Raw genomic sequence first — 24,104 nt, 5'->3', positions numbered from 1 at the left:
TGGCCAATGAGCCAAGGGGTCGTAATCCCAGTTTGTGGATTTCAGGTTCTCCCCTAAAGACGTACCAAGGTCATCTAGACTTGATGCGACCATAGCTCATATGGCGCATAGAGGTATCTCTCGCACATGCATAAGCTTCACCCTGAAAGGTAGTTCGCTTCTTGAAATGACTATCATATATGCATGTCATGTGATGATTCACGGATGAGGCTTTGGCCCCCATCCCTAAAGACCACCATCACACATAAGGGTCACACAGTCCCTTAGCTCACTTATCTAGACATACTCCCACCTCATCAAGGAATGACCTATTAGAATCTTTATCAGATAGTTTTCTATATCTATGTAACATAGGTTTTTTTCAACTGACTGGCCTAACTCATCAAGTTCAATCCGATATCAGCAAACGTCGTTTGTTTAGTATGGTCCACGAGGGACCACACTCCTATAGAATTCATACTCCACTATATCTTTTAATTTTACAAGCACCACACTCACCCAACAATTTATACGCATTCTTATAATGTTGTACAATTTTTTTATGTAACCCGAGTTGTACATACAACATGGGGCAACTTGGCCTCACTCATAGGGCAAATATGCGAGGCGTGAGTCTGTTAACACTGCTAAGAAACTTTTTAAAGCGCTTCCTGGCAATAAAAAAAGGTAATTTAGACACTTAATGGGGCTTTATGCCTTTATAAAGCATCTGCAAATCTCATTGCGAATGTGACAGGCACTAGTTGTTGTTTTGATCTATTTTAAAAAAACACGTTACTTTCTAGAGAAAGTTCTCACGTTTGAAAAGTCGGTTTTTGATGCAAAATCAGATAAGTGCCGCCTAAAAGTGAGATGGTTTTTTTTTTTTAATTTCAATTTTTTTTCAAAAGCCTAATGAATTACATGTTCAATCATCTTTTTTCTCACCCATGTAAAGAGATAATGGTGTCTGAAACACACAAGTCATAGTGGGTTTTATACATATATACAATATTATCATCATTCAATTTTGCCATATTTATCATGCCAAGAACCGTTCAAAGAAGCTTCCGAACGAGAATCGAAATTTCGCATCTGCATTGGAATCCGATGGCTTTGCAGATGCAGGAAGATTTTTCACATTGAGGAGCATGGCGTTGCCGATCTCTCGGCGCAAGGCCTCAATGGTCTTGGTGTCCACTGGCTCACCAGTGGAAGCATACCTCACGTAAAACACGTTCATTGCCTTGCCTCCGATCGTCGTCACACCGGCCCTCGTCACAGACAACCCGTTCTCTCGAAACACACGGGTGACATCCGACAGTAAGCCCACTCTATCGGAGGCGCACATCTCCAGTGTGAGTCCCTGGTGATTGATTTGAACAGTTAAAAATGTCCTTAGTTTCTACTGGTGGTGAAATGGAATGGAATCTAAGATGTCATTTCCTTTGGTTTTATAATTTATGGTTAGCTTCATCATCATCTGATGTTGTTCTCTAACTATTTGAGGTCGGCTAAATAATGTTCTCTAACTATTTGAGGTCGGCTAAATAATGTGTTGACTTATTTATTACTAAATTCAAATGTTCCCTATTGTGCAAAAAAAAAAAATGTTTACTGACCTTTTTATTATCATTGGTTTGATTGTTGAAATCTAGAGAGAGAGACTTACATTTGAAACTCTTCGTTGAATGGCAGCTTCGAGACACTTAATAACCCTTTGCTTTTCACTATCACCATCAAGAATGCATCCATCCTTGTGGCGTATGTAGTACTCCTGCGAGACCAAACCAAGCCTCCACGCATTATCCCTCCACCGATCGCCTTTTATACAGGGTGAGGTTTGTATAGGGTGACTAACCTTATACTATTGAAGTAAGGTGCACCTTAAAACTTCGCTGAAAATGCAGTTTCGGTGCCATAGAGCGAGCTTTGATATGAAAGTCTATTGTTTCCTCCAATTATGAAATTTAAAGTTCCAAAAATGATGATGATCAAGCAGATCTATAAATACTTAAAAATAGATGGTTCAGATAATATGTTGAAAGATTAACTATTTTTAGGAGTACAAATCCATTTTTCTCATGTCTATTAATCTTGAGGTCGAGATGATCGATTTGAGAATTTTCCATCATGAAAACAGCCTTCTCTAGTGGGTGTTTTATGTATACCTTACTCATACAGTATAAGGTTGACACCTAATATAAATTTTTTCTTTTTACATAATCGGAAAGGTTTCTATACTTCCCATATAGAAGGTATATACTTCTCCTCTTATGCAACGGTTCAATTTAGATCAAATAGGCTGATCCTTTGATCTAATCCGATACCTTAGAGTATTTTATTTTTAATTTTTTCTACAAATTATATGAATATGAAATTTGGTACGTGACATCATCTCAATGGAGCGCACCTAAAAAGAATAGTAAAAAATATTTTTGAAAAAATATAATGATTAAAATGCCCTTAAAACTTTAAGCGGTATTTTGATCATTTTATTTTATTGGGAAGACTTGTTTTATATTTTTACATGTGCAAGTTTAATAGGAGTGGACACCCAGCATTTTGTAGTGAAATATTTTGTAGAAGACTTAAAAAATAAAATAGTGTAAGGTGTGACATTGTGATTGGGGCCATCTCACCAATCCATTTAGAATGGATGGTTGGATAGGGGAAAGTATATGAGTTTTATCCAGTAAAAGAAGTATAGAAAACTTGCCCTTACATAATAGCATAGTGAGGTACTAGTAAAGGGCAAACTTTCCTTACTTCTCCTATAGTATAAAACTTATATATTTGTCCAACTGTCCATGTTAAATGGATGGCTCAGATGGCCCTAATCACAATGTCACGCCTCTACACTATTTTATTTTTATTTTTTTCTACAACACATTTTGACACCAAATTTTGGACGTCGACTCCTCTCTTAAACTTGCACCTGTAAAAAATATAAAAACAATATCCCAATAAAATAAAATAACCAAAATACCCCTAAAACACTCAGGGGTATTTTAATCATTATATTTTATTAAAAATATTATTTGGAATTTTCTTTTTAGGTTCATCCCATTGAAATGTTGGCACATACCAAATTTTATATTCATATAATTTGTAAAAAAAATAAAAATAAAATGCTATGAGGTGTTAGATCTTAGATCAAACGGTCAATGACTCACTTGATCTAAATTAGACGGCTAGTTGAAAGGGGAAGTGTATATTTTATATACAGTAGGGGAAGTATAGAAACCTGTAAAACCATATTATCACTAAGTTTAAAAACATTTCAAACTATGGAAGGAGCAAAATGTTCATTTACTCCCTCAGGTAAGTCCAAGTATTATAGGACTCTAAATTTTGGAGGTGCACGCTCCTCAACGACAACTTAAAAAAAAAAAGGTAAAAGAATTTTAAATTTTGCTTTTTCAGTGCCTGAAAATAATAACATCCTAAACTTGAGAGCATCCCCTTTTCTTACATGAGATTAAAGTGTTGAACTCGAAAATTCACTTAAATGAATCCCAATATTTTAGATTAATTTTTTTTTCCTAAATAGCATTTCACTCGAGGGAGTAAATGGATAGTATGGTATACATGCTCATCACTTAATACTCCATATCTGTACTCCCAAAGTTGAGCACTTTCACGTATACTTTTAGCTCATTAATGCAAAATGTTTGACTATGGAACAGTATTTCAGTATGGAGCCCCAGAATTATTTACTTGAACTTGTATTATGGTTGCTGCATTAAATAGAAATAGATTGATAAAATACTGTTGGCAAAAGATTAAAGCCATTTTTAGTTGGAACTACTAGATGTGTGATATGGATTATTTCTATATCATTGTTAACAAATTTACTTGTAGATTCCTAACAATATTAACTTCCCCAATCAATTAATTGAAAATTCCTCTCGTGAAAGTTTACTTTCAGAGAGAGATAATGACATTAAGTACTAGGTAGGATAAAGGAATACTCCATAAGCAGTGTACTAGTAGGATAAGGGAATAGCCCATAAGCAATGTTACTGTAACATAGACAGACATGCCCACAAAGTGAGAGAGACAAAGAGAGTACCTGTAGGGCATGTGGCCCCTGTGAGACAATGGAGGCATGGAAAACAACATAATGCATGTCTGTAAGCGTGCACACGGTGTCAAATAGGAGCTTTGGCCGGTCCTTGCACCGCACATTCACCACAGAGTACCCCCTCTCTCCGCATGTGTCCACACTCACCAAAGGAGCCTCTTCCTCCTCCCCTTCCTCCTCATAATCACGGTCCGCAAACATCATCTGGTGCAGTCGCCTATCGGTATGCATGAACCCCAACGAGAAGTTGGTGCGTGCACTTCGCCTGTCTCCATCACGCCCCTTTAACACATTACGAAGTTGCTCTTCAACTGCTGCGAGGCGTGCTGGGTCATCTAATGGGCGAGAGGTAGTACTGTCTGTCACGTACACAACACAAGCAATGCGAGTGCGGTGGGTCCACACCTCTGCAGCCACCACATTGCAGTCAAGACTTGCGAGAATGGCTGAGATCTCAGAGAGGAGGCCTGGGCGGTCGCTCCCCACCAACTCGATGGCGGTGGGGCCCCCGTCAATGGACTCTGCGACACCTGCTTGCTTACCTGGCCATGTCCGAACCTCAGTGGCACATGTTGTGCCCCTTGCACCCAAGGCCTGTGATATATAGGGAGAGAATTATCAATTGAACAAAATGAAAATAAATTTTGTAAGAGCTCAAGTAAATTTCCCTGTTTCGTCGTCGGAGGTGAATGATGTTGATGACGACAATGACGACGATAAAGATAATGATGGGCAAACGGAGAAAGAAAGAAAATCAGCTGACTTCTTTAGGAACTAAGGCAAGAAAGAGTTTTAAGAAAGAAAGTAAGGCATTTAACAATAGGATTCGTAATAAGGCATTTAACAATAGGATTCGTACACATGAAGCATACAAGCAATAGGAGATTACTTAAATTGTTTGCTATCTTGTAAAACAAGGATACTAAGAAGCAATAAGTGTTATTCAAATGATAAATTGAAGGAGATATGGAAATGAAGTATGGAGACAACAATCGTTAAATATTGCGAGCAGCATGAGAAGCATAAGAAAGCGTTGGCCTCATTTACATTACTAATATAATGCTTTATGAGTGATTAAGAATTTTCCTCATTTTGACTTACAGAATACCTAATCTGGTTTGGAGCCCGGAACCTCAAGGTTCAGACAACCTAGAGTAATAAACTTGTGGTCCAGGTGGGGTCTACCTCGACTCTTTGGGTCTAGGGTGAACCTCGAGCCCACCTAGACCCAGCCACGATTCCTCTAGGACTGGCCGTTCAACCTAGGTGCAGCCTTCGACCTCTTGGGTTGGGTCCAGGTCAAGTTGACCAGTCTTTGACTAGAACTCGACTTGGGAGATCTAAGGCTAGACCAAGCCTAATAGAGTGCAGCCCCCCTAGACTTAGACCTGACCCGACCTGCTGGGTTTGATTGGCAGGTTCAAACTCATAGCCAGGGTTGCTAGGTTGAACTAAACCAATTTACAGGCCCGTCGCGTCGACCAAACCCGATTGATAGCCCTTTGAAAATGTCCCCCTCCCATTCATGAGTTTCTCTTAAACAACCTTTCATTTCAGGACCGCTTATTCTAGAACCCATCGTCTTATTCACGATGACTGGCTACAGAATCATTATCATCTTAAGAAAATGCAAAACAAATACTAAATAAGAGAGAAAAAAAGAAAGAAAGAAAAAGATGCATTTACATGGACAAAGTAATCTCAACGTAATGGAATAGCTTGATGATGAGACGATTCCTCGAAGGTAGTTTGATAACAGATATAATCTAAGTGCATGCTCGATACATAATATAGTAAATTTAAGTTATTGCTGTTAACTTGCTATAAAATTAATAGTCTCTATAGATGACATCACTAATTTTCCGATCGATTGCATAACACACTTGGTATTGTACATGAGTGCCCATTTACAATACCAGGTGTTTCACAGCCACAAAGAATCTCTACTTCATAGGAGAAATATTTGTTTGACCACATCAAAAATAGGAAGTAGTGTAGCCCAGAAATTTAGGAAAAATGTTCTAAACCAGGTTTGCAAGAGCATTTATGTTGAAAACTAGGTCTTACTAGGCTCTAATGCAAACTTTTGGATATGGAAGTATTAGCTATAGAAGAACCCAAGTAAAAGAAAATTTTAAAACATGGACAAGCACCGAAGTTAATTTTCTCTTTTGGAAAGAGAAAGTTTAATACAAAACAAGGAACAAGAGGCAAATGCATCTAGTAAAAAATTGAGACTAAACATGAATATTTGTATGTGAAATGATCTGTTAAATGGAAAAGTCGATAAATTTTTTGAATTGTGTCATGTGAAAAGTGACAATAACATAATTTCTTTGCTAGAAGACATTTGTTTCAAAAAACTGACGCTGGTGGTGATGTGAGTAATCAGTTTTTTTACCTTCTCAATATATTCCATGGTTTTGGTGTCAGTCAATTTCTGTCCCATTTGATTAGTGACATGGAAAACTGCATCAAAGACAACAAACCATAAGCTACCATAATATTCCACTTTCTTTGTGATTCTGTGTTCTTTACGTTCTCTAAACTTATGAGCTGATAAGTGACATATCCAGCACACTACATAGGGATAAATCAAAATTCATTTCTAGATTATCTTTCTTTAGTATATTTTTTGCTCAGTATGTACATAAACAAGTGCCCCAGAGCTGACGACCAAATTGTATCGCATTATTGAGACTGGGTCAGTTTCGATGGATCACTAAATTGAGACAGATCAGTGACTCCGCCACTTTTACTTAGACACACACATCAAGATTAACAAACTAGCATTGGTGTTTTCTTTCATAATTTTTTTTGTAAAATTCCTCTGTTTTTCAATCTTAACAAAGATCCGAATCAGGAATATTCTAAGTATTACAAAGGTCCCAATTTATAGGAATAATTGAAGTACCTACATTATTATTTGGAATGTCCCTTATCCCTTAGGCATTAAGCTGAGTGTTAGACACCCCCTTGGTTTCTGAGGAGGAGCTCAAGGGTCGATTCTATCCCTAAGAAGAAACCACAAGCTGGCCTACCCAAAAGTAAAAAAGAATTGCAATCAGGTCGAATTCACAACATTCAGTGATCCTCTATTTCTAAATTTTCGAATGTTTATTGGAATCCTTGCTGATTTTACTTTTCAGTTTCCTTCACCTTCACCGACAAAATCCACCCAAATTTGAGATACGGTTGAAATTTAGCTCTCTGTTGTAAGCCAAGTCGGGGATTCAAAAGATGTAGCTTTGCTGCAACCAACTAAGAAACGATTGGACCCATCGTAAAGAGGGTCTGTATGGCATTTGGGTTTAAAACAGTATGTTACCAGCTTCTCAATAAGCCAATGGTGACGAATAACAACAGATGGTTAAGAACTGTCACCTGAGTTTTGGTAGCTTAAACCCAAACGTACAATAGTATTAGTTATGTACTAGGAAATTATCAACGGAAAAGTGTTTGGTTTGTCTTTTTTGTGCGGGCCCCGAGAGCTGCACTATCGAGTTATAGTCGATGGTTTAGATGGAACCAAAACTGCCACATCTGGATTTTCATGATAGGGGACAAAAATTTGTACCATCCTATCAATAGGGGCAGTCTAGATTGTAGTGCAGGTTGTAGGGCTCAAACCAAAGTTGGTTGACTATGGCCTGTAAATAAAAGTTTGAATGAGAAAATTGAATTGCATTCTATTGCTTTACATGGTGATTTATATAAGTTACAAAAACAACATCTCAAGATTTGTGGGATTGTGCAACATCCCTATATTTGTGGGATTATTGAGATAAGAAGTCACCAAAGATAGAAACTACAACTACTACACATAATTTAGTCAAACCATGTGTGTTTGGATAGGAACTAATATTCCAATACTCCCCTTCAAGTTGGAGCATGAATGGAGATGATGCCCAACTTGTCAGTAAGATAATTGAACCGTTCGCGCCTAAGGGCTTTTGTAAAACTATTTGCCAATTAATTGGAAGTGTGAAGATATGCCGTCTAAACTAGTACAAAGGTGATCTTTTCACGAACAAGGTGACAATCCAGATCTATATGCTTTGTTCTTTTATGGAAAACTAGATTGGTGGCAATGTGTAGAGCATATTTGTTATCACAAAACATCGTAATGGGCTGTGAGTGGGGAATACCAAGATCAGTGAGCAGATATTTTAGGGAAGTTAACTCACTGCATAGAAGTGCGATAGAGCAGTATTCTGCTTCAGCAGAAGACCGAGAAACTGTGTTTTGTTTCTTGGTTTGCCAAGTTGGGCTATCACTGAGTAGAGTACAATAACCACTAGTAGATTGTCGAGTCATCGGGTAGCTAGCCGAATCAGAATCACGATATCCAGTCACCTCAAGTTTACTGAAGGAGGATAAGAGAATGTTATGTCTTGAGGTAAACTTGAGATACCAAAGTAATCGTAAGGATGCATCAAGATGAGGTTTTCGCGGGCTTTGCATAAATTGACTAAGGATGTAGATACTGAAAACAATGTTTGGGAAGCTACTAGTCAAATACGTCAATCTGCCAAGGAGCCTCATATAAGAAGAAGGTTCTTCAAAAAGCTCGTCATTAGTAGAATTTAGATTTAGGTTTTGCTCCATGGGAAACTTTGAATGTCTTGCTCTAAGCATGCCCATGTCTTGAAATATCTCTAATGTATACCTATGCTGGCATAGGAAAAGGCCATTACTGGACTTGGCTACTTCACTGCCAAGAAAATATTTGAGTGGACCTAAGTCTTTGATATGAAATCGAGACTGGCGAAAGACATTGAGAATAACAATTGCAGATTGGAAGATTCGTTCCTATCCAAATACACATAGTTTGACTAAACCGTGTGTAGTAGTTGTAGTTTCTATCTTTTGTAACTGCTTATGTATACAATCCCACAAATATTGGGATGTTGCACAATCCCACAAATCTTGGGATGTTGGGCTTTTAACTTATAGTATCAGAGCCGGCATTTGCCATAAAGAATCTTCCAAAAGGGCCCACACCAAATCAGATCCAATATTAAATCTCTAAACAACTGTATAGTCCCCACTCATCCTATCCACCTCTGTATCAAATTTCGCTGTCAAAGATATTTGCATGTGCGCTCAGTGTATTAATCTTCATAATGAAGATATAAATTTCCTATATTTAGAACAGGCTAGATGGAGGACAATCATAATCCCACCTAAAATTTTATAGGAAAAATTACAAAAACCCCCCTCAAGTATACTTTTTATGCAACTTACCCCACAGCTAACCTTTCCTCTCACTTTTTTCCCCACACCCATCTTTCCTCGCAAAAACCCCCCCAATCCAAAACAAAAGAAAAAAAAGACTGAACTACCCCCTCTCTCTCCTCATGGCTTTTACCCACGACTCTCTTGCCATGCGCTCAGGCAGTCCTTTTAAATGCTCCGGCAATGAAGACACGCGCTCCGGCAATGTAAGGACTCGCTCCGGCAGTACACCTTCTGGAGCCATAGCGCTCCGGCAGTTGAATAAGTCGCTCCAGCAATGAGGACACACGCTCCGGCAGTACACCTTCTGGTGCCACATCGCTCCGGCGGTTGAATAGGTCGCTCCAGCAATAAAGACAAGTGCTCCGGCAGTACAAATACGCGCTCAGGCAGTACACCTTCTAGAGCCACATCGCTCTGGCGGTTGAATTGATCACTCCGGCAATACGCTACTTGGGAACGTCAATTGACTTTTGTTTTTGTAGGAAAGGATATTTCCATCCAAAAAATAACAACTTTTTACCTTGGGGGGCTTTTTGCAAGGAAAGGTGATTGTGGGGAAAAAAGTGAGAGGAAAGGTTAGCTGGCGGGTAAGTTGCATTGATAGTTTACTTGAGGGGAGGTTTTGTAATTTTCCTAATTTTATATGCAAAGCATAAATTTATATACTTTAAGAACCAAAAAATAAGCTAGATCAAGCACTATGATCTTTCTGCCCAAAGTTTTAGAAAAAGGTTTTCCATAACATTGCAAAACTTTATGTTACTCTTACATAAAACCTAAGATTGACTTGGAAACTTAGTTTTTTTTTTTTAGGTAGATAAGACCTAGAGATCTTTCTCTTCCCTAAAACCTCTCGAACCCAAAAAGTTGTTTTAGGTTACTTTTTTGCCTATACCTATAGCATCCTGTTTTTAGAAATAGTTAGGCCACTATAATTTCTAATATTGAGAGACTACCATTATTTTATTCTACAATCTCTCATGATAGGGTTTTTATCTAGTTTCATCATCATTATCATAATCGAAGCCTTTTTCTAACTAATTGGGGTCAGCTACATGAATCCCGGTTCGTTGTTCTGCTCTATTAAGGGTCATACCCTTAATGAGGCCATAATTTCCTATATTTTTTTTCCTTACTTCCAACCATGTCCTTTTGAGCTTACTCATGCCTTTTTTAGCCTTCCACTTGAACTAACTCATACCTCGTAACATGTGTTGTTTGCTATATCTCAATACACATGGAATAGATGTTACTGGTTAACAAGATACACAAGTATAACTCATCTTATATTAGACTACTCATACATATGAGCATTTCTTTAAAGTACTCAACATTGTTGGACACGTGAGACTTTTATCCTACCATGTACTAACTTTTTTGTCTAGGGGTATTTTAGATAATTAATCAAGAGTAAAGTAGAAATTATTGATAAAAAGTTAATCATTTATTGACTATAGTAGAAGATGACATTATCCACATGATGTGTGAAATCATCTACATGTAGCAATGATTGCTTCTTAACCACAGTAAAATGAACTAAGGACAAAAATACCTTTTACTCAAATAATTTTGTTTGACAAAACAAGGGGCAATAAATGCCCAAAAATGCTGAATATATTAAAAAACACTCATGTACATGAGTACCCTAACATAACCCACATAAGGGCAACTTTACATCTTCTTGAAATGCACATAATGTACATCTTGGGAATTCCTTCACATGGATCTTATCATTAGGATTTTTTGTTTTAGGTGAGTCAAGTGGGGGAGGGGGCCCCTAGCCTCGGTAGTAGTAAATATTTAACCTAAAGAGTCAAGAGGCTCATTGTGCCCCCCTTAATCTTTGGCCTAGTGGCACACATTCGAGCTTGGCTTAGGTATAGGTCCGGAGGTTCGATTCTTCGATGAACCAAACAAGCTGATTACCCTTTCCCTTCCAAGAGTTCATAGTAGATCTACTCTTTCATCACCGTGCTTTAAATATGGTACGGACATTTTTTTTGTGTTAATGTTATTAGATCGACTATTTTATCACCCTGCTTTAAATATAGCACGGACATAAATTTTCTTCCCCCTTTTTTTAGAGGTTATTGAGAATCGAAATTGAAATGTAGTGTCGCCAACATCAACGACTAACGAAAATAGCGTTGGAATTGAGAATCGAAATTGAAATGTAGTGTTGCCAACATCAACGACTAAATTTCGGGTAGAGACTCGCCATCCCTACTAAATTACCCAAAAAAAATTAAAAAAATCAACTACTAACCAATCGAGCCGAAGCATGATCGGCGCATTCCTGATAAAGAATTTGGAGAACTCGTTATCAAAAGTTTTACATATGGGGATGTAGTCCGAAAACCCTTGTCTATCGATGTAGGTGAAGCCCTCAAAGATGATTCTCTTGTGAGCCAAAACCACCATACAAAATAATTTAGTAAGTTAATAAGTTAACCCACAAAGTGGTTAATTTTTTTTAAAAAAAGCTTGAGTTAGGGATCTTCTCAATAATAATATTAAAAGTGAACAATTTGCCCTTGTTAGTAATTCTGAAATTGGGGGCATCTCAGTAACCAAATTGCTATTGTTTTATGCCAGTAATTCTGACCTACCTCGTTTTTGGATAGTTTGAGTCCTTTAAGTTAAATAATCGAAATGTTTTAGCATGTTTCCGGTTTCAAAACCTGAACATGTTTCAGGAACCTGGAAAAAGTACAGGACTTTTGGCTCTATAAATGCCCCATCTTGTCCACGGTTCCAAAGCTGGAACAATATATTTAATTCGTGTTTCTAGTAGTAATTAGTAGCCAAATTATCAAAATGCTCTCTTGTTCAAGTTTCCAAATATAGAATTAAAAAGCACCTTATTTTCTGACGAAACAGAATAGCCACCTTATTGAAATTATTTTAAAAAAAGCACTCAGCTTTATTGGTAGAATGGATGATTTGAGCACTTTGATTGAGTTTTTGAAATGGTTTCACATATTTTCCTATGGTTGTCTTTCCGAGTTGTTTAATAGTGAGTTTCTCGTGAAAATCCACCACCCAAATTTTCTCAGCAGCAAAAACGCGCAAATTCATCAAAGAGAGAACCTTTTCGCCTGATTAATTACCTACTTTCTAGAGAGAGAAACCCAATTTGTTTGCCCGGGCTACAGCCATTCACCACTCTTGCCAACAGCGGAGCAACCAATGTCTTTTAATCAACCGAGCACCCAGTTTGGTTGCTCTCGGTTGTCTACAGGGCGAAGAGAAATGGCGGAGTTGGTTTTGGGGATTTATAGAGCTCTACCGTATTTGCATTACCGGACCGCTGTTATTCGTTTAAATTAAAAAATCCACCGGTCCGGTATTCAGTTTACGAGAGAGAGAGAGTGCAACTTGGAGACAAAAAAAAAATGTCCGGAAACGGGGGGACTTATAATTGACCCCCCTCACTATGGCTGGTATATAAATTTGTTTAGATAAAAAGAGAAAAATAGATGTAATAGTTTAAAAATGCATAAATGTAGTAAAAAAATTTGTCTAATTTTATTTAGTTGGCCACTGGTTAAATTTTAGTTTTGACCTGACCCATTTGACCTATCAAAATTGATATTGATCAAATACCTGACCCGTTTGACCTATCAAAATTGATATTGATCAAATTTTGGTTTTGACCTATCAAAATTGATATTGATCAAATTTTGGTTTTGACTAGTTTACGACTAAATCTAATTTTGACTTCAGACCAATTCAAAGTTTAAAAAATCGGTAACCCGATTCGAAATCAGGCAATCTGGATCGTGTATCGTTCAGACCGACTTTAGACCAATTCAAGGTTTAAAAATCGATGACCCGATTCGAAATCAGGCAATCTGAATCGTGTATCGTTCAAACCGTCTCGAATCTACTAATAAAACAGGATCCGAGCATTTTGTACCATGAACATGTGTGCCAACCATGAGAGACTTTTTCCTTTTATAGAGCTTCATGCCTTTTAGATTTCCCCATGTGGGATAATTATCTTAAATCTTCGTGGCACACAACAATCATATTTCATCAATAAATAAAAATCAATAGCTTCGATGCCCTTCCATCCCTTCGTTTTTCTCATCAACCGTCAGTACACTCCAATCTCCAAACTGCCTTCTCTCTCTCTCTCTTCAACGTTCATCTTCCCCAATACACCATCTCTCTCTCTTTAATATTTAGATCTCTCTCTCATCAATACTCGTCTCTCTCTACCTCTGTTTTACATTGCAATCAACACTCTTTTTCCAACCCTCTATCTACTCCTCTCTTTCTCTCTCTCTCTAACAAAACTCACATAACCTTCCGGACCCCTTTCTCTTTATATAGCATTCCCCTACATTGCAAACTCCACCACCCGAAAACCAAATCTCCCAAAAACCAAACCCAAACAAAAGCTTGAAAACTGATAAAAATGGTCGTAACAGGAGCCTTGCCTTCAAAGCAAAGACTGTAATTGTAAAGAGATTACTTTCTGTCTCTTTGTAGTAATTTACAGGCAGATTAGTTTTTTTTTTTTCACCTCACTCTCTATCTCCCCTTAGCATCCGTCTCTCTATCTCTCTCTCTTTGTAGCTATTTGGGCCACAAAGTGGTGATTTTGATATCTTAATTTTAATATATATATACATATATATAATATCATAACATTAAAATTACATGGGTTTTTTTTTTGTTTTTAATTATATGATATGGAAGTATTTTCTAATAATTTTATGAATCATGTTTATTATTATACAAACATCCAAATAGAAAAATAATGTCTCAATATGCACTTATTTTGACAAAGTAAGAAAAGTATATAAATACATAATGCATCACTCCTAATTTTTTTTAAAAACTAAAATAACACTATTTTTAGATATTTATAGCGATTTTTTAAAAATAAAATAAGATAAAATTTGCCAATTCGGCCGATTTTCCAATCCGATCAACGGCTTCGACACAGGTACGAGTGTGGACAATTTGAGTCACCAATCCGTATTTTTAAACCTTGGACCAAATCAACCTAGTTAGAGGTCCCACGGGTGAGACCGGTTCTATTCAATCTTAATAACTATGCTCTAAAGCTGCCGACCCGTTTATCTCCCCATTATTTGTGCAAGGCATAAACAAGCGCTTGAATATAATTTCCCTTAAGTACGATGCATGTTTCACGTAAACTCTATAGCTAAACAAAAAATATTTTAAAGAATTAAACTAACGCGTAAATACAAAATTCATTAATGTGGGTGGAACCCTTCGACAAGAATCGTATTATAATAATAATAATAATAATAATAATTTGATCTCCTAAATCGATATTTTATAAGTAATGTCAATGCTAAGAAACCACGAAAGTTGACCTACCCATGCAAAAAACAAAGAAGTGTGGTGTATCATTTAGTCTTTTTAGATAAAATATACAAATTGCTATTTAGTCTTATATATATATATATAGATAAAATATAGAAATTGCTATATTTTAGATAAAACATACAGAAGAAGTGTTGTGTATCATGTGATCGACCTTCTTTGAGGATCAAGTAAAATGTTGAAAAGCAAGGCAATAGCAACATATGTTGATTTCCTTTTCCTTTTAACATCGTGAAACGTCACAGGATTACAGTGAACAATATTTTTTGATTGAAAAGTATATAAAGAGATTATTTATTTTTAATATAAAAATGTCACAATCATTAATGCCTATCAAATTTTAAATCAGATGGTTGTGAGTATGTCATTGAATAAACTCAAAATTCAAAAACAAAAATTTCAAAACTTCATAACACGCACATACCATCCAATTTAACATCTAATGGCTAAAGCTAATTGTAACCTCTTTATAACAAATGTAACTGATCTCATAATATACAATCCCTTTTTAAAACGCATTATTATTAAACTTGGACAAGACCATCTACTTCTTCGAAGGTTTGATCTGTATCTTGAGGAACTATAGTCCAAATTTGTTACTCATACATCAAATTCCAAAGCAGATTCCAAACTTCAGTTCCTATTAAAGTAACTCTTTTACTTGAGGGAGCAAGTAAATTCGTCTAATATTGTTGGGAACCACTCACTTTTTAAATAATTCATCTGATGTTGTAGGTGGCTGAACAAAGTTTAGAATTTTATTGCCACCCATGTTTTGTGGGGCATAATAACTAAACATGGATCGATAATTACAAAAGTGACAGCATCCAACACATTGATGGAATGGTGATGGCCTCATAGTAATGATATTTTTATAGGGAAAGCTTTCTATATTTCTACTGTATAGAAGTAATATACTTCCCCCCATCCAGTCATCCAATCTCTATAATATTAAGATTTTTATTTTATTTTCGTGGCACGTGTCCAGCTCTTAACTTTAGTTTAATAATGTAGTATAAATTTTTTCTTCTTTATTGTTATACTGTTGGAAAATTTATTTGTTCTCTTCATCTAGTTGTTGTCCTCTTTTATTATTTTTTTATGGGAAATGTTTCTATACTACCCCTACAGCATAGAAGATCTATGCTTCCCCTATCATCCAGCCGTCCAATTTTGATCAAGAGAGCCCCTCACCATTTGATCTTAAATCCGACGTCTCAAAGTATTTTATTTATTTATTTTTATACAAATTATATGAATATGAAATTTGGTACATCCTGTCTTCTCATTGTGGAGCACCTATAAAAAATATTAAAAATAATTTTTTGATAAAATGTAATGACCAAATATCCCTTGAAAATTTTAGGGGTATTTTGATCATTTTATTTTATTGAAAATATTGTTGTTATATTTTTTACTAGTGGGAGTTTAATAGAAGATTGGACGCACAAAATTTGGTGTCAAAATAATTTATAAAAAATTTTTAAAATAAAATAATGTAGGGACGTGACATTGTGATTGGGGCAATCTTAGCCCTCCATTCAGAATGGAGGTTTGGATGGGGGTGCTACCACCACAACCTAGTCTCTTCCCTATGTTTTTATTCTTGAAATGACTACATGGGCATCCTCTCGTAAAAGGATCGTGGACGTTAAGCATAAAATATCCATCATGAGAAGCTACACTTCTCTCAACCATCCGTTCAATTTAATGGACGATTGATGTTCCAATAATTACTTCATGGCCCCTTGATTGCAGATACAAAGAAGCATTAACATATTGACTGTTTGATACAAATAAAAGAACAAGCAAAACAAGAGCAAAGGCGTTTCATGAAACTTCCTAATGACAATTGTGCTTATTGGTTAAATTTCTACTTGTGCCGATCTTAATTAGTTAAGAAAAAGCTATGGCGATGTTGATGATAATCAAATTCGTACTTTTTTGTACTTTTAATCCATCTATTTTTCTTTCCTTGGATGTATAACTACTGTGATTATATGGAAAGAAATCAGTCCATTTATGTTTGTATAAAAGAGAGTGGTAAGTGTTTGGAAATGGTTATTTGTTTATGTTCAAGGGAAAGAAAGGGAAAAAGGAAAAATTCATGTTAAGAGAGAGAGGGTAGAAGAGGAATTACCATCCATGAACCATCCACCATCAGAGGAAATGTATGCTTTGGAGATGATAAGGTCCATGTCTGTAAGCACCTGCACCACCTCCAGTAGTATGCCTGGCTTGTTAGCGCTATCCACCTGCCACAATTGGCAAAAACACAATTAATTTCTCTATTCTTGTTCTTTTGAATTATGGATACGGTTTATATGAGTCAGTGTAGAAATGAGCCACCTCTTAAAAATCTATTTTTAAGTTGGATTTTTTGACTTAATTTTTAAGGATATGTAACCTTTAACATGGAAAACACGAATATGAAAAAATAAATAATTTTTAAAAATTAAAAATAATAATTCTATTAAAAAAACATTTGGATTATTAGTTTCAATTGTTTTTAGATGGACCACCTATTTGCATCGATCTTTAAGATGGATGCTTTATACCTCAAGAATTGCAAATGTAGAAATGTGGTCCCGACTGCACGAAACAATTTTCCTTAAATAATTTCGTTGCACATATCACACTCTCACTCAGAAAATGAGCAGTCTGGACCTCATCCTAGCCGGACTCAAGTTCCCATAGGGCAAGCACAGGTCTATCCCGGCCCATAATGGGCCAAAGAGGCCCTAGCCCTATCAGGGATGGGATGTGAAGGGCTGGATCAAGTAAAATTAAAAAAAAAATTAAAAATTAAAAACAACATAAAGAAAAAAGGGGTCAGGTTGAGCCGGCCCAAGGCCCTGCCATCGACCTAGTTGGAGGGCCACATTTGGTAGCCCAAGCCCTAATTTTTTAGGGCCGGGCCAGGCCACTGGCCCATTGCCACCCCTACATTCTCACACTCTCATCAGTTCTAAATGACAATACAACACATCAAACAACAATGTAAATCATTCCATTTTATCTAGAACCAGTTCAATTTCATCTTTCCCTTTCCTTCCCATTATTACTTTTCTAATACAAAAGGAACTACAATTTGTCTCTCTCACTAATCATTAGACCTTTGAATTTTGATTGAAGTGATTTCTATAGTCATATCTCTCTCTCTCACTAATCATTATCCCTTTGAATTTTGGTTGAAGTGATTTCTAGAGTCATATCGCTTTAATTGAAAGGCTTATATGCTTTCAAAAAGGTCACAAGTGCTTTTAGTGTTCGTTAGATTGACAATCAGGCGGCTGAGATTAAGCCATAAAGTTTAAAAATATGTTTTGTTTGAATCTTTGATGTTAATCAAAATATAGCTTTAGCTTTTCAATTTCAGCTTACAGTTAAATATGATTGTTTACTGACAGCTAAAGATAATTATTTACTTCTTGTACAAATACATAAAACAAATGATCTAATCGTACACCTTTCCTTAATTGAGAGCAACCATTGTCTCCATACTTCAATGTCCTACATTGTTAGTGCCTAGCCTGCTTTAATGGGAGCACATTATCCATTTACTCCCTCTCGTGAAAGAGCTTCTTAATTAGATGTTTTCTATCTAAAATTTGGAGTCCACCTCAGAATTAACAGATGAGGGTTTTCAAAATATTAGTTTGAATTTCAGTTCTTAAATACTTGTTTGACCATTGAAAAATAAAAAAATCACTATTTCATGCATATAGAGGATGTAGCTTTTTTCTTTCTTTTTTCCTTTTTTTTTTCCCTTTTTTTTTCTTCAGGGCTTTGCTAGGTCGAAAAATTATGTCCTCGAAAATTGAGGTTCTAAAAATAATCTTGTATTGGCTTTTCACCAAGGAAGTAAATGAGGAGCACATAATCTCTTAGACTACTATTTTTATTATGGATATAGTTTATGTAAGGTGTCTACCTTATACTATTGAAGTAAGATACACATAAAAAACTCATCAGAAAAATCTTTCTGATGATAGAAAAATCATCAGAAAATTGATTACCTCGACTTTGAGATGTATGTACATGAAAAACGGATTAAGTCATGAAAATAGTTAATTTTGTAATGTATTATTAAGAACATCTACTTAAAAAAAATTTCAATTATTTATAGATCTGCTTGATTTGCACCATTTTCGAAGCTTGATATTTAAAAATTAGGGTTGACAATAGATTTTTATGCAATCACAAAGCTTTCCTTTACTAAAACAACATATTTGGGCATAGTTTTGAGGGGTGCGGGTGGCCCAAGGGCCAGCCAGGTGAGCTTGGGCAAGGATCAAAACACGGCCAGCCTGGTTCAGACCAGCCCCACCCTTATTTCTTTATCATTTTTTTGCTTTGTTTTCTTTTATTTTGTTTTTAGCTCGGGCCAGGCTTGGGCTTGGGCTTGGGCTTGGGCTTGTGTCTCCTTGGCCCGAGCCAGCCCTAAAGGGAATAGGGCAGGGCTAAGGGGGCTAGCTCGGGCCCCCTGCGTTGATGCCTTGTACACACTTCACTCTTTTATTATTGTCACTACAATTATTATTATTATTATATTATTTTTATTTTAAATTACTATTATTTAGTTAATATAAGGAGACAAATCAATCTCCCTCTTCCTGTCTCTCTCTTTCTCACACGTAATTCAGGTTCTCGTATGGGCCAGTCCCTCGGTATTAATAAAACAAGGGAACATGTGAAACCCAAGTGGGTAATATGAAAAATGACAAAAGGTTCCTAATAATATGTTTGTTGTGTTGTGAATATTTTGATTGAGGTTAAGGGGAGGGACCACCCCACACAGCACAATGAGCTAACAAAAAGACAATTCATAGCAGTGCGGTTGAAAGAAACTTACCTTCACCAGAGTACAGTCGCTGCATGTAGTGTTATCAAATGACACCCTGCATATCATTTCAAAATATTAACCGAAAAAAATAAATTGACCAAAATATTTGTTTCACACAATAAAAGAGATAAAGAGACACCTTGGAGGGTTGATTCTTTGGCTAAGGTTCTCATACTCGGGATCGAAGTAAGGCCAGTGAGATTTCGCCATATGCATGTAAATGAAATTGGCACTGTGTACACTTTACACCAATACACAATTGAAAATTATGAAAAAAAGAAAAGAAAAAAGAAAAGACTTAGAAGAGTGTCATTTAAGACCTCTTTAAAATTAGCTACCTCTTTCCAACTCATTCTAAATTTTTAGAATAAAATAAAATAAAATAGAAATCAATATATCTTGAAGCATCCCTAGTAATCATGAATAGAAAGCCAAAATAATTTAACTACATAGAGAGGAATAGTGCTTATCTTTCAAAACAATTGGGTCAATTTGTGTTTGAGATGAAGTACTGACCACTAGAAGTAATGCATATATAGTATAAAAATTTTCTCTTTTTTCTCATTTTTATTGTTTGATGAAGTTTGAAAGTTTCACGTGTGTGATCTAGAAGATATAATCACATTTAATAATTTTTTATTGGCCGTGTTTTGTAAGTGCGCATCACGCATCTATCTCAAATTTGAATGATCTTATCCTTAATTATTTCCATTTCTACAATTAGCATCTTTTAAACATAAACTATAGGTAAGTTTGTAAAAATTTTTAAAATTTAAGATTTTTAAAAATTTCGGAGGTAGTTTAGTCTATTTAATTTTTTTGATCTTTTTAATATTTATTAGATTATCGTATTTTTTAAAAATAGATGCTCTAAATTTTAAGTGATTTAACTTTGTAAGGCAAAATTAAAATTTCAATACAAAATACAATCATGATCATTAGATCGACTCAGATTCAACATAAATCATTAAATATTTACTATAACTGTTAGCAACTAGCATCAACTAGCAGGCTAACCTCAACCATAAGTAGGTGTAAAAAAATATACAAAGCTACTATTTAGTCGTGTATCATGTCAGATCGTACAAAAAAAAAAGAAAAAAAAGAAATCCCTCTAGCTATTAGTTCTGAAAGAGAAATTTGCCCTTTAATTATTCAATAAAAAGAAGAAGGAAGGGATCGTCCCTTTAGTTTTTGAAAGCAAGAGCTCCTGCTTTTAAATTGTCAATATCCAAAAAAAAAAAGAATGCATTATCGGTTGCAACTTCTCTCTCCTACTGGGTTTAAAAAGCAGTACATTCCATAAAAAAGGGTTAAGCATAATCCATGCAGTGTTTCTAAAGTAGGTTGTGTATAGTGGGTATACTTCGTTTTGGTGTGGGTTTCGGTGGTAATTGTAGAGGATTGTCGAAACTTAGTGTATCATACACTCGTCACCATCCACTAGAGTTAAAAGGTTCAAATTGCACGTGGAGCCTACGTGGTCACCAACACTTTGCTTACTTTCCAAACGACATTTTACCAAAAAAAAAAGTCTAAAACCTTCCAAGGGGAACCGGCGTGCAATGAGAAAATATGTTATACTTTTTATTTTCAATTTTTTTTTGTTTGGAGCTTTGCATCTTAGTTAGTGGAACCACTGCAATCAACTGAATTGGAATAGAGTGATTGTAACTAACATTTGACGGTCCCAGTCCTCAAATACTCGGGCTTGTAAGGAGGTTTGCTCCAGTTGGGTGTCCCACTTCAGGGTATTAAAAAAAAGGAAAAAGTTTATATAAAGATGCAACCTTATAACGTATTACTACGGATGCACCTCAAAAATCCAATGGAAAAGGTAATTTTAATGTTGAAAACCCTTTGATTGATCATCTCGACATGACATCGAGATGTATGACCATAAAAAATAAAAAGATTTTAAGTCTCAAAAATAGTGCATTTTACAATATATTATCTATACCGTCTATTTTTAAGATTTTCATATGTGTATGGATCTACTTGATTTTAACTATTTTTGAAATTTAAAATTTTATAATTATATATAAATATAGATTTTGAGACAATCCTAAGGACATTTTACATCAAAATTATACACCATGACAAAATTTGAAGCTGGACCTTACCTCTACAACTACGGATGCATCCGTATGCCAACTGCACCCATTAAAAAAATTATAAAAAAAAAACATAAAAGAATCAAAAAATAAGAAATTTATTTGTGATGTGTTTTATATATTGGCAAACATTAGAAAGTGTTTTGGCCACAAATACTTATTTTTACATGTTTTCTATCTTTTTGGGTTATTTAAAAAATATCTCCAATATACAAGTTGATTTTTAAAATTTATTTTTTTTACAGCTTTTTTAATCTCATTTTGATTTGTTTTACTCAATCTTACTTTAAACAAACATTTTCTATTTTTTGGATTTTTTTTTGTAGTTTCATATTTTTGTAACGTTTTTTTGGCTGCTACAATACTCTCCACTACTCGAGCCAAGTACACGCCCTGAATAGTAGTTTCAGACACTAAGTGTAACCTCTATGTACCAAAAGTAAATAACCTATTTGCAAAATTTTTCTTTTAGTAGATCTTCAAAAAACGAGGAAACATATTATAATCCTCATGACGATTCCATACCCAAGGGGTCATCACCAACCATACGATGGGTTGGACGGTGATGGACCGAGAATGGTCCTCTTAACACTTCCCAGTTTTGAGAGTAGGCCTTGTTCTCTCAGGATAGGGGATGACCCTCGTGACTATGGATGTTGTATGATCATGATAATTACAGTACACTACTACACTTATATTGGGCAGCACTGTTACCGAGTTACCCCATTTGTGTGTACAACTCAAAATACATAAAAAAAAGTAAAAATTATAAAAATATAAGAATATTATGCAATTATTTTTTGTATATGATTTAGATGTTTTTAGAAAAAATTGATGAGTGGTTTTGTCATATTGCTTATTTTTTTATTTTTTAAGACATACCCAATTATAAATAAATTTTTCTTAAATCCATTTCTTTTGATTATTTTGACTTTTTAAGGTTGTTTTTAGTTTTATAATAATCTTTTTGTGCGACAGAGTTTTACATTATTTTTCTTACCTTTATTTTATTTTTCACCTTTTTTATTTTCTTTTTTGTTTCATTTTTTCTGGGGCTTTTGGTCACTCGACTTGGCCACTTGGCAAGAAAAGTTTCTAAACCTTGTCATGTAGTATACCATCGTACACCGTATACCAACGTGTACGGCGAATACTACATTGAGATTAACCAAAGCATAATTTGTTTTTTTTTTCTTTGGGTAAATACCAAAGCATACTGTTTTTTGTTTGGTAAATACCAAACATACTGTCTGGAACTTTAATAAATCCGCATCGTTTGTCATTGGGAAATCGACGGCAGATATCCCATCTAGTTCTTTCAAACCAGTGAAAAACAGAATGTAAAGCATAGAACAAGATCAAATGGTTGGTTTTTCTATGGTTTTCCCATCCAGTTAATCTGCTTCAATTTCAGCATTTTACTCTGAAAAAATGCGAAATAAATAACAAATTCAACTATCGATCCCGAAATCGCAAAAAAGAAAACTAAGTTACTTACCGTGATTCAACCTGCCGGTGAAGTTAACACTGCTTACAAACTGAAGGATTATCCTGAAATCAAGAACGACATTTATGTGCAAAGCTATTTCAGTATTTCCTGTCTTCTGAACGAGGAAAAAAAGAAAAAAAAAAGTTTTCATACAGAATAGAAATAGAAATACAAATAGCGAAATTATTCTAAATTTCTAGCTACAGAATGCAGGTATTTAAATCAAATTTTGCATAATTTCAGTCGTAACTGAGGATTTATTTTCTTTATTCAAATAACCCTTTCAGAGTCAAATAAAAGTCTCATACACAAAGCTTTTCGGAAATCCTAAAATTGCAAGAAGAAATGATAATTCGCGTACGAATTCTTCGGAATCGAAAGCAATAAAGCAGAGAAAGCTAGTGGCTTACTTGAGTTGAAGATATTTCTGGTTTCTTTGCAACTCTTCTCCATTGAAAGGGTCTCAGAAATCAGAAGCTTCAAACCAGGCAAAAAGACGTTCATTCCCCTGTAAAATCCCTTCAATTAACTGGGGAAAACAGAGGGAATTTCCCAAGAAAGAACTCCATGAGAGCGTTGAAACTCAAAAGCTCAACTCTAGGGTTTTCTGAGTCTCCGAAATATGTCTTTAAAATTATGGTTTTCTTCATCTCCCATGGTTGGAAGCTCTCCCAACAGAAGAGGAAATTGGCATGAGAGTTGAGTTGAGATCTTTGCTCTCTTCCCCCTTCTAATAATTCATGAAATGGCAGCACGAAATCATATGTTAAATCTCCAACTAACCAAGTTACAAAAATTTGTGGGTCCCTTTTAGAGAAATGCCCCCATGACGTTAATCGTATTACGAAAGCACCCTTTCTTTTTAGATTTTGTTTGGTTTCCAAGGCTCCCAAGATCTCAAACACCCCAAACTTTTAGTACTTTTGACGTAATTGTCAATCACTGCCTCTCTAATTAGGGGTGTGGCTCGGGCTCGGGCTCGGG

The 24,104-nt window shown here is 35.5% G+C and overlaps 1 protein-coding gene across 12 annotated transcripts; it reads right to left on the bottom strand.

Annotated features, from left to right (window-relative positions):
• Positions 1-831: 831 nt before the first annotated feature.
• On the bottom strand, positions 832-23,875 carry ACR3 (ACT domain repeat 3). 12 transcript variants are annotated; one of them, XM_006847160.4, is made up of 9 exons: positions 23,531-23,875; positions 23,130-23,182; positions 19,657-19,758; positions 19,527-19,572; positions 16,812-16,926; positions 6,468-6,535; positions 4,055-4,660; positions 1,652-1,756; positions 836-1,345 (listed from the first exon to the last, which is right to left on the bottom strand). In XM_006847160.4, exons 3-9 carry the CDS (start codon positions 19,731-19,733, stop codon positions 1,022-1,024), a joined length of 1,341 nt encoding a protein of 446 aa, XP_006847223.2. In that variant the 5' UTR covers positions 19,734-19,758; positions 23,130-23,182; positions 23,531-23,875; the 3' UTR covers positions 836-1,021. The 12 variants fall into 12 exon arrangements, with proteins under 12 accessions (XP_011624381.1, XP_088706874.1, XP_088706879.1 ...); XM_020668828.2 differs by having other exon boundaries at positions 19,657-19,749; XM_011626079.3 differs by lacking the exon at positions 1,652-1,756 and having other exon boundaries at positions 832-1,345.
• Positions 23,876-24,104: the final 229 nt, after the last annotated feature.

Source organism: Amborella trichopoda, chromosome 11, assembly GCF_054954075.1.
Source record: "Amborella trichopoda isolate Santa Cruz 75 chromosome 11, AtrichopodaSantaCruz75HAP2 v2.0, whole genome shotgun sequence".
NCBI lineage: Eukaryota > Viridiplantae > Streptophyta > Magnoliopsida > Amborellales > Amborellaceae > Amborella > Amborella trichopoda.
The sequence above is the reverse complement of the archived record's forward strand: the minus strand, read 5'-3'. Positions and strand labels throughout refer to the sequence as shown.